The 11849-nt window shown below is 37.5% G+C and overlaps 2 protein-coding genes across 3 annotated transcripts; one reads left to right on the forward strand and one right to left on the reverse strand.

Moving 5' to 3' along the window:
* Positions 1–3769: 3769 nt before the first annotated feature.
* LOC111807664 (SWR1-complex protein 4) lies at positions 3770–9249 on the forward strand. Of its 2 annotated transcripts, XM_023693481.2 has the most exons (17): positions 3770–4165; positions 4260–4346; positions 5155–5220; positions 5329–5388; positions 5658–5714; positions 6235–6364; positions 6523–6590; positions 6750–6842; positions 6926–6973; positions 7184–7360; positions 7514–7624; positions 7885–7980; positions 8207–8278; positions 8369–8405; positions 8528–8562; positions 8655–8746; positions 8859–9249. In XM_023693481.2, the coding sequence occupies exons 1-16, from the start codon at positions 4052–4054 to the stop codon at positions 8736–8738; spliced, it is 1335 nt and encodes a 444-aa protein (XP_023549249.1). In that variant the 5' UTR covers positions 3770–4051; the 3' UTR covers positions 8739–8746; positions 8859–9249. The 2 variants fall into 2 exon arrangements, with proteins under 2 accessions (XP_023549249.1, XP_023549250.1); XM_023693482.2 differs by lacking the exon at positions 5658–5714.
* A 426-nt stretch (positions 9250–9675) lies between these two features.
* On the reverse strand, positions 9676–11785 carry NFU1 (NFU domain protein 1). Its single transcript, XM_023691854.2, has 3 exons — positions 11398–11785; positions 10103–10239; positions 9676–9977 (listed from the first exon to the last, which is right to left on the reverse strand). The coding sequence occupies exons 1-3, from the start codon at positions 11732–11734 to the stop codon at positions 9789–9791; spliced, it is 663 nt and encodes a 220-aa protein (XP_023547622.2). The 5' UTR covers positions 11735–11785; the 3' UTR covers positions 9676–9788.
* Positions 11786–11849: the final 64 nt, after the last annotated feature.

The raw sequence follows: 11849 nt of genomic DNA on the forward strand, positions 1-11849 counted from the left end.
GCCACGTGGAATCCTTAGGATGCTCCACAATCCACAATAATTGTGATGTCCCACGATGGTTGGGAGGAGAACAAACCACTGTTTATAACGGTGTGGAAACCTTCCCCTAATAGACGCGTTTTAAAGGTTTGAGGGGAAGTGCGAAGGGGAAAGCCCAAAGAGAACAATATCTGTTAGCGATGGATCTGGGACGTTACAAATGGTATCAGAACCAGACACCGGACGATGTGCCAGCCTTCTCGCTGTTCCCGAAGGGGGTAGACATGAGACGATGTGCCAGTAAGAACGCTGGGCCCCAAAGGGGGGTGGATTTGGGGGCGGTCCTACATTGATTGGAGGAAAGAAAGAGTGTCAGCGAGAACGCTGGCCCCGAAGTGGGTGAATTGTGATGTCCCACATTGGTTGGAGAGGAGAACAAACCACCATTTATAAGGGTCTAGAAACCTTCCCCTAGTAGACGCGTTTTAAAGCCTTGAGGGGAAGTCCGAAAGGGAAAGCCACCCAAAAAGAACAATATCTGCTAGCGGTGGATATGAGTCGTTACAATAATTTTTTTAATTTAATGTGATTTATTTTATTTTAGTTAATATAGGAAAAAAAGTAAAAAAAAAATTACAAAATTAATTATAGAATTTCCAAAAGTTATAATTTTTATATAACACATATTTCTCATTATTTTCCATTTAATATTATAACACACAATTAAAATTTATTGACTTAATTGGTAATTTAATTTTAATATATTTATCTGAAAAAAAAAATTATAACCGTAGCTGCAAAAATGTTTAAAAAAATATGATCAAATTTGGATTAGCTTAAAAACATCCGGCCGACATGTCGGTTAGCTCGGCAAATCTGGTTTTGGATCAAATCATCTTATTAATTTAGTTATAAAATCACTTTTTAGAATATATATATATCCTAAAATTAAAAAATTCAGTAAAAACTCTAAACTATAATTTTATTTAGTAATTTTAGTATTAGTTATTTTAAAAGAATATTAATATAATAAACACCGGTTAATTAAACTTAACTCAATCGTTAAAATGATTCAAATATTTAATTTTGGATTGATTATATTTATAAATTTATGTCGGTAAAATTAAGGTTTCACCGACAATAATTGAAGAATATATTGTCTATTCTACAAATCCACGTGTAGATGAGCCATTGGACACCATAATTGATATCAATTCTCTTGCACACAAACATATTTCTGTATATCCTTAACCTCTTCAATCACTTCATGTTAAATGATTGTGTTACGAGGATATTATATTAGGTTGGCTGCTGCATTCATGTATAAGCAGATATTGTTCGCTTTCGCCCGTTATGTATAGTCGTCAACTTCATAGTTTTAAAACATCTCTAGTAGGGAGAGTTTCCACACCTTGGGGGCCAGCATCCTCGTTGGCACACCTCCTGATGTCTATCTCTGATATCATTTGTAATAGTCCGAGGCCACAGTTAGTAGATATTGTCCGCTTTGGCTCGTTGCGTATATTAGGGAAGGTTTCCACACTTCATTCCCATCTCCAACCAATGTGCTATCTCACATCATATGTATTCGTAGTCGATCATGTGTAATAGTTTATTACGGTTCATACATAGTTGACTAATCTAGATAACATCACTCGACTAAAGGTCATATATTGAAATCGCTCTAATTTCACGGGTTGAGCTAAAAAAAAAAAAGAAAAAAGTTAATACATAGTTCAAACTTATGTCTATTGTATGACTCGTGAATTAGGGTACAATAACGAATCTAGTGTATTCAAAAGTTACATCTAGGACAGTAGGAAGGAGTCCTTTCTTGCTCGTTTTACAGTCTCATTGAATTTAAACTACATTTGAATCATGTCGTGTTGGCAGTTGAGATATTTCCAACTTCTTTTTGTAAATTATCCATTATAATGATGTAATGCTTTTAGGAACATAACGGGGAAAGTTTAGCCAAAGTTCTAAATTCTAATAATTGCAATAGGGACGGCTCGTTGTGACCTCTAAACTATATGCATTTTTGGAATATAAAGTTTGTCTCACTTGAAAGATCCAAATCATCATTAACCCTTCAACATGTCGTTTCTATATCGACGTGTTCTTCCTCACCCATTCTAGTATGTTCAATTATCTCGAGCAATCAATGAACTTTCAAGTCTCTATCTCTGTTTGTCTCACTTGAAAGATCGGGTTTTTGGGATTGATGCTTTTCGAGTTGATCCAATGGTGTGATTACGAATACGTGGCTTCTTCTTACGGATCATGTATCAGTTAATAAAAAGAAAAGGAACATATCCGATAAGGGTAATCGAACCTTCTTTATCTTTTGATCATAGAGTCAACTCGATCATCATGGATTATAAGTTCATAATTCTAGCCAATCCCATTTTAAACCGAACATATCTCCTCATTTTTTTATTCTAGTTAACCATGAGTACGGAAGATATAATATTTTTTTTAAAAATAAAAATATCAACCGTTTTAACTCTCCCGAAAGTGTATACAAAACTTAAATGGTTCAAACGACTTATTTTTCTATTTTAAATTCTTCGAAATTTATTATTGCACGTCGTGTCAAACAAACTAGAAGCTCGAATTATATGTAGAGTCAATTTGAGCATAATTCAACTGATTAAAATATTATATATTTAATGTATATTATAAAAAATCTTTCATTAGGATTGAAACGAGGGATGATGAAGAATTTGACTTATAACATGGATAGAGTCATAAACATATTTGATTAACGAAGAAAAACCTAATTTGTCAAGAACATGAATGATTATCATGTCTTAATGTCGTTTAGCACATTGATTATAATTGTCAAATATTCATTATAAAGCGGGAAAACCTAATTAGATGGGATTAGGTCAACTCTTGTCTAAACTCTCGTCAAATCAATCTCAAATCATATTGATTAAGATACCGTAATTTTTAGTAGAAATCCATAGTTATTTCTATTAGGAATTTACCTTAATGTTTCATTTAATAACGATTTTGATTTTAATTTTATGTTTGAAATTCGTCAGAATGTGACGTCTCAGTTTACAAAATGATAACACGAGACTACACTCCAAAACTTTCGTCGCAAGCAATTGTTTGTACTAAAATGATAAATTCAATCGAGCTTTGAACCACATCGAGTGATGTTATGAGAGCATCCACCCACACGAGCACACTCTTCGTTAGCCCGACTAAAGAGGCAACCTAATCTCGATACTCAATCCCATTACATATAACACAACACTAATAGAATTTTAGAATACCAACAACTAATACGACCCATATGCAATCTATCCCTGTTTGAGAATATTACCTTCGAGGTTAGATTAAGGCACCACAGGGTGCGCCTAGGACACGAGGACTCCCAAGCACGGACAACCAAAAAGATTCCACGACGACATGAAAGTCATGCTATATAATCCTCCCTATGAACATTTACCGACATCAAATGTACCTACCCGAAGAGCTTTACTAGCTATTTGGAGCTAGAAGACTCGACAGAAAGACCCATATAGAACAAACTCATAAATTTTGACACTAAGGAAACTGTATCCTCGAAGGGTCACACCACAAAAAAACAATTATTCTGAATAGAAAATCGAATCAAGAGTCACGAATTTGTCTTTCTAACGCTAATGAATGTTGAAATCGATCGATAATAAACACTTTGAGCTATGATACAAGTATAATTAATCCATAAATTTAGGTTTGTTCTTTCTTATTTGGAAAATCATAAATAAAACAACTAATTTTTCACTTAATCATGACTCGTTCGTTGTTCGTCGCTTGCAGGTGAATTAAGGAAATCCAATAATAACGAGTTGTCTTCCTCTGCTCACAGTGATTTCGCGCTAGAATGATGCTCAAAAAATGAAACCAGAATGATCTTCGTCGAATCGATCATATCAAAATCCCGATTGTATGATACCCATGTGATGAAATTCGGATCGGAGGAACATTAGTGTGTAAATCATTCGATTTGTGAACTTGAGTTTTCCGGCATTGCGAAGTAGAAAAAAAAAGCCCTAGAATTCGGGGGAAGTCTGGTATGGATGCCAAGGATATCTTGGGGTTGCCCAAAAACACGCTGCCTTTGTCCCAAGAGAAGAAGCCTAGGGCTCAGAAAGATGCCCAGAGAAAGCGAGATGGAATTTCTCGGGAGGTAATGTCTTCTCCGTGCTTTTGTTGTGTTTATATGATTGATTAAACTTGGTTTCATTGCTTACAGTAGTAATGGTGGGGGTTTTGGATTGTAGGTTTATGCGCTTACTGGTGGTCTTGCGCCTATTATGCCGGCGATCGATACATCCGAGCTGAAGAAGCGACCTCCATCAGATGAGAAGGTTTTTTTTCTTCTTTTTTTGTGCAATAAGTGTTATCATCTGGTAGTGTGTTGTAATGGTGAATTGAATATCGAAATTGAGACTTCGTTTGCTATACAGTCCTCGAAACTTATGTGAGAAATTTGGGAAGGCCATTGTGTTTGAATGCTTCATTGTGTTATTGAATCAATGTTACTTGAGTGCTTGGCTAATAATCGAGTATCTTACGTGGTATGAGTTTAAAAGTATAGATCTCTCGTGCAATCGATGAATTCAGATGGGATTGAGTCTTAGAGTTGTTCAGGTTACGTTTGGAGCGAAACAAAGACGGTTGCTCCATGCTAGAGGAGGTTCTGATGCACCTTTTGGGTTAAGGGCAGGGTTTTTTTTGGCAAGTTTGTTGCTTTGCTGTTGCATCGAGTGCTTGGCTCGATAGAAATATTGGATTATTTAGAGGTGTTGAGTGGTCTTGGGTTGTTCAGGTTACGTTTGCAGCGAAACAAAGACTGTTGCTCCATGCTAGAGGAGCTACTGATGCCCCTTTTGGGATAAGGGCAGCGTTTTCTTGGCAAGTTTGTTGCTCTGCTGTTGCATCGAGTGCTTGGCTCGATAGAAATTAGATTATTTAGAGGCGTCGAGTGGTCTTGGGTCGAGGTGTGGGATGGTATTAGATTAAACACCTTGTTGTGGGGTTCTGCTCCTTGGATTTCTTGTAATTATCCGTTTGGTTTGGTTTGATTCCTTGTAGAGTTATTGTATTTGTATTGCCCTTACATACTCGCTCATGAATTTAGATTGTTCTTATAATGGTCCTGTGATTTTCCTTCAGATTACATGGCAATGGCTTCCTTTTTCAAACTCTGCTAGAAAGGATAATTTGCAGCTTTACCACTGGGTAGGCTTTTTGGCACCTCTATAAAGCGTCGGATATCCAATTGAGTTTTGTTATTGTTCGAAGTCAAAGTCACTTTTCTCTCCGTCCTCCCAATGTTTTCATTTGTAGGTTCGAGTTGTAAATGGCATTCCACCAACAGGTGACTATTCCTTTGCAAAGTACAACAAGGTAAGGCCAAGGTCTTCTCTTTTTTTTTTTTTTTTTTTTTTTTTTTGTAGATTTCCTGTTTTGTATTCTATCAAGTCGAAATTTGAAGTTTTAAAATGTTTTTCATGCTCACGTGAAAATGGAAAGTTCGATATTCCCATTGACATCCGTTTCGTTGTGTGTGATTCCAACATAATATAATTTTCTTGCTCTTATATTGGTGAAAATTTGATATTATCTATGTTACTGATTATTAATAAAACATATTTTCTTCTTTGAATGTGTTGCAGTCTGTTGAAGTTGTCAAATACACAGATGAGGAGTACGAGAAGTTTTTAAAAGACCCTGTGGGTATATTTTTCCCATTTTTAATGAAGAGCACGAAGAGCAAAGAGAGCTCTCTCTCTCTCCTTCTCACTCACACACTCACAAACACGAAATTTCACGATATGTAGAATTTTTATATGGTATTATGGCTTATGCCTTGAAGCTTCTATTTGAAACTCTTTTGCCTTTGAGATTCTTTAGGCTTTCAGCTATGGATTATAAGTTGCAACACTATCATTGCTTGAGTGTTTATATTCTATGTAACAACTTATCCTTCGCTTCTACCATGTCACCATATGTTCCGTCTTTATTTGAAGTTTACGGTAAAGCTTGAAGGATGAAGTGTTTCCTCCGTGTGTGTGCGTGCGTGGACATGATTTGATGTTATTTGGAAGTCTACATCACCCTTAGGATGGACCTCACTATTGCACTTCTGTTTTAGATTCAAGAATTGCTCTTCTGTCTTGCATTGTCTTCCAAAGTTCTTAATGCTGTCTTTTGTTTTGTGGTTGAGATATGTACCTTTTAAAATATTTTCAGTCATGGACAAAGGAGGAGACAGATCAATTATTCGACTTGTGCGAAAGGTTCGATCTTCGCTTTGTTGTGATAGCTGACAGGTTTCCATCAACAAGAACAGTGGAGGAGCTGAAGGAGCGATATTATCATGGTAGATATAACCATTTTTGGTCTATTATTGCAATCACTTCATGTTTTCTCTTAGGCTGCCAATTTATGTTGTTGGTTTTGTAATACACTTGTTTTGGATCATTTACAAATGAACTTGTGATTATTGAAAACTTATACTATAATATTGTATGTTTATAGCATCAAAAGCAATTTTGGGTGCTAGAGGACCAACATCTCGGGAGGGTTCGGGGAATACTCCTGCCAAGGTCGGTAGTCTTCGAATTAGGTCTATTTCCATTGTTACATTTTTAAAATAGGAGTTCTTGTTTATTAATTTCCTCAAAAATATCAATGAAGCTACATAGTTGAAGCTGCTTAGCAAATTAACGTTCTGTTCGATTTTCTTATTTATTCTTTATATTTAGGATCCTTTCAATGTCTCACAAGAGATCGAGCGCAAACGGGCATTGTCCATGGTTCTCTCTCAAACAAAACAGAAAGAACGAAAAGATGCAGAGGTCTCGACTCTCTTATGTTTTAGTGTATATGCATACAGTGAAGTCTAAGCCCTTATATATATATACACTATTTATTGTGGCAGGTTCTTGCTGAAGCAAAAAAGATAATCGAATCACGCAAAGCTGAAAGAGTGAGTTCATGTTCTATTTGAATTTTTTTTAGGCTTGGCATTAGCATTGCAGGATTTCATGGTTGAAAGAAATTTCATTATTAGCCTCTAAGCTTTAAGTTATCGTGCCAAAAAAATGTTAGTAATACGAATACTGTATTGTACGGCTAACTAGCTCATTTAAGTATGATATCTAGAGCTGGTTTACGATCTTGGTTATATTCATTTTAGGTGGCTGAAGAATCTAAGTTGGCTGTCACTTCAAATGCTGTCCCAGAAGTTACTGAAAGGGCCGTTGTTCCTGGAGAGTCGGTACCATCTGTATCCAATGTGCAGCCTCCACCTCCAGCAGCTGTACCTTCAACTGTAGTAGCAGATAATGCTTCTACTCTAGCTTCTCTTCGCATGGTATACGGTCCAAATGGATCATATTTAGACGCCTTTTATAGCTTCGTTTCAATAAGGCTTTTGTGATCGATTTTGCACCCAAAGCTTAATTGATCTATATACCAAAATATGAAATTTGAGAATGTGTTCTGATGACTGATTTCTACGTTTCAGCTTCCTGTATACTTGAGAACATATGCACTTGAGCAAATGGTACATGCTGCAAGCTCATCTGCCGGCCTTAGGACTATCAAACGGGTCGAACAGACCCTACAAGATCTTTCGGTTGGTTAACGTTCTCGTTTTTTCGTTAAATCCAAATACTTGTTTTCTTATAAGGCGGTGAGTTGTGGAGGATTTAATACTGGTATCGATTTCATAGCAGCTCATTAGAAGAAAGAAAAAAACAGAAAAATCTGTTGGACTTTCTTCAGTAGTCCTTGCCTTCCCCGAGTGTTCTTCATGTTCTAGAGTTACAATAGTTGTATAGTTCACTCACAAGAGGGTCTTTCCTTTTTCCTTTTTCTTTTTTAATTTGTAAATAGGTTAATCTAAAACCCAGGGTTCCAACAAAAGCCGTGTGTGCAGAGCATCTTGAATTAAGAAAAGAAATATTGACACTGCTGAATCTTCAAAAGCAGGTACAGTTTTCTTTTTCCATATGAATGTCCCACCAGATTTATGCGCTCTAAACTTGCATTAACATACCACTCATTAACAGTGGATTCAATCATTTTTTTCCTCTCATTCAGAGAGAATTCTCAATGAAGGAAAACCTTGTTGATGGAATATGCTTGTGTCAAATGCCATATCCCTTCAACGTAGTTTAGTTCTAAATTTGTTGTCATTCCTGTTTCTTTCAAACAGTTGCAAAATAAGGAGGCAGAAGGTTCTTCTTTCCGTGAGAGTCCATACAGCGAGGCACCTGGCACACCCAAGGTCGGTAAATGTACTCACGAGCACCGTAATTTCCCATATCTGTGTGACTCTTCCTCTGCTAACAGCATTCATTTCATGCTCTGGGTGTAGGATCGCGCTTTTATTGCTGATTCTATGAGTTTTGGAGGTAAATGGATTCTCTAATAGAACTTATATATTTGGCCTTACTGCACCATCTCTTTCATTTACATGCACCATCTCCTTTTCTGTTCTGGAAGTTCATTTACATGTATATTTGTCTTCTGCTAGGGGAAAGGTTTGTTAAACGGGATCAAAAACGAAAGGTATGTTTGTCAACTATTTATCTTGGAACTCTTTAGGTGTTACCACTCTGTATCTTGTTTTGCGTCTCATTTTTCTTACCGATCATTGTTAGGCCACTGGAAGATTATCTGAAGCTCCATCATCACCTGCTCAATCTAATAAAAGGCCAAGAAAACAGAAGGGATCCGATCTGTGATCCTCTAGGTCTGTAAGAAATCTCGCACATATGGTTGAATTGAGACATTAATGGTATTTCATAAATGTTAATCTATGATGGCTGTCATATGGTTCCATCATCTAACAATGTTAATTACAGTGGTATGCATCTAAAAGGCTAATGCTGGAGCAGGCAGCTTTCCATGATGCCCTTTTGGAGCATCAGTTTCTGATTGATTAAGGATGTTGTGATGAACGTTCATACTGGTTAAGAGACTCAATTTTCATGGTCGTCTGTGCAATCGGGTTAATAACTGTCTGTTTAGTTCATTTATCTTCATCACGAAGGCAAAGCTCTGGTTTTCTTACATCTACTAGCTAGTTTGGTCTTTCTTTTGTTGGCAGAGTTAGCAGGATAGTTCTTATATGATGGTGTGTTACATGTAAATCTAGCCAGAAACGAGGAAGATTAACTCTTTTTTATACACTTTCATTTTGTGTATTAGTTTTTGTTCTTCAACCTAAAAGAATCATGATGTAATTTTCTTTTCTATCGTTGACAAGTAACGTAATATCAAATGGGTCTAGTTTCTATAATAATTTGCTATTCTAGCATGGGTATGCTGCCTGTTGTGGGTCCATCGAACTACTTTCTGTGAGATCCTACATCGCTTAGAGAAGGGAATGAAACATTCCTTATAAGGGTATGAAAACCTCTTCCTACATTTTAAAACCGTGAGGCTGACGGTGATACGTAACGGGTCAAATTGGACAATATCTACTAGCGGTGAGCTTGAGCCGTTAGAGATCTCACATCTGTCGAAGAGGATAATGAAATATTCTTAGAAGTGTGAAAACTTCTCTCTAACAGACCTAAGCTAATACGTAATGGGCTAAAGTAGACCATATTTGCTAGCCGTAAGCTAATACATAATGGGCTAAAGTAGACCATATTTGCTAGCCGTGTACACTAAGAGTCATCAATAATATATGTATTATTTATTGAACAATAGAACTTTACATGGGTATTCTGGAAAGAGGAGCAGCACCTGTTCATTAAGTGCAGCAGCTAAATGAACTTGAGAAAAGGCTAGCTTGAAAACACAACGTTTGTAATATCTGGGAACTTCTCCTTAATGGCTGCTTTAATTCCTGTACCAATAGATTCAGGACCCTCATACTTAACGACGCAATTGCCACCATCGATCGATATTACTTCCACGCTCCCGCCATAGTTCCTTATGGCTGGCCTCAATATGTCAAGATGACTATTTACTGCCTGCATTGGTGCAACATCCAACGTTAATACTGTTTTCGTTTGAATTTAACATCAGCAAGTGTCTCAAAACATCGAAACTTGTTCGAGTTCTTTTGTATTCGTTCGTTCGTCCAGAGAAAACTCACCTCGGTTGTTATTTCCTTTGGCTCTTCATCATATACTTGGCATATTTCCTTCACTGAATCTCCAAACTTTTCCTTCAGTACTCGTTCGATTCCCATCTTCATGGTGGTTGTTGAGCTCGGGCAGCTACCGCATGCTCCTGAGGATCGAATTGATTCTTGCTAAGTCTTCGGTTAAAAAACAAGAGTAAAATCTTGAAACTTATGGACCAAATGGAATCTAAGCTCAAAACTCAAAGATAAACGCAGGTATCTGCTGCAAGATGTCTAACAAGATAGTGAGGATTACATGCTCACTACCTTTTGCCCACCTACTTCAAGGAGTCGTTTTCCCCTACAGAAGATGAAACAGATAAACTCACCAGGCACGTGTCGAGGCAGGTACTAGAGGTCCAAACCCGGCCTGGACCGAGATAACAAATAAATGCTCTTCAACTAGTCAATAAGGAAAAGTTTTAAAACTAGCTGTGTGAGATCCTACATCGGTTGGAGATGGGAACGAAACATTCCTTATATATAAGGGTATGAAAACCTCTTCCTAGCTAACACGTTTTATAACTGTGAGGCTGACAGTGATACATAATGGGCCAAAGGGGACAATATCTATTAGCGGTGGGCTTGGGCTGTTACAAATGGTATCAGAGCCAAACACTGAGTAGTGTGCCAAGCGAGGATGTTGGGCTCCCAAGGGGGGTGGATTGTGAGATGCCACATCGGTCGGAGAGAAGAACGAAGCACTCCTTATAAGGGTGTGGAAACTTATCCCTACCAGACACGTTTCAAAACCATGAAGCTGATGGCAATACGCAACGGACCAAAGTGGACAGTTTCTGTTAGCGGTGGGCTTGGGTTGTTAGAAGCAAAAGAGCTACATCAATCTTCAGGAAAATCCCACAAATGTCCTAGGAAACATCCATATTCCAAACATACCAGATCTCCCAACAAAATTCTCCTGAAAACTCTAGGCAATGGGGCAGAGAGCAAAAAATATGATCAAAACCTAAACATATAAGAATTGAGAACCTGGAGGGCAAAAGGATATAGCATCTTCATGAACCTTTTCAGTGGTATTTGAGCTTCTAGGTACCAAGGCCATGGAACTAAGAGTTCTTTGATGTTTTCAACTTCTAAGGATCCTATAAAACTCCCTAACCTATTCGATTGTTCATCAACATTTCGCCGCACATAAGCAATAGCAACCAATCATTCAATTACAAAAATTTCAATACACAAAGCTAAATTAACGAACAAGATTAAAACAAACCCATTCAATGAAATGAGATCAGAAATTCACCCACCAACGAGTTTGAGAGAAACGATTCCATCTTCAACGGACACGACGTCGACATTTCCTCCATCTGCGATTAGATAGGGCCTTACGTCCTCAAGAACCAAGTCTACGTTTGCAGTGGTCAGTTCGAATTTCTGGGCGGAGTACAGCCCTGGCGAGGAGCTCGTGGATGGACCAGAATTCGAAGCGGAAGCTCTAATGGCTTGTCTAGACAACGCCCTATTCAGGGAAACGGGTATTTGATGTTGCCCAAAAGCAGAAGGTGGGTACTGGCGATGATTTGCAAAAGCTTGGGAATAATAAAGAGGGGTTTTGAGGAGGCCGGAGATAGTTAAAGACGCCATTGATGAAGAAGAAATGAAAAGGAATCTAGCCGATGACGACGAACTTGTTTTACGTCCGCCGATCCAAGATTTATACTAGTCTTTAAAAAAAAAAAAAAAATCATTTTTTTTTTAT

This window comes from Cucurbita pepo, chromosome 12 (assembly GCF_057944985.1).
Source record: "Cucurbita pepo subsp. pepo isolate OVF chromosome 12, ASM5794498v1, whole genome shotgun sequence".
In the NCBI taxonomy this organism is placed as follows: Eukaryota; Viridiplantae; Streptophyta; class Magnoliopsida; order Cucurbitales; family Cucurbitaceae; genus Cucurbita; species Cucurbita pepo.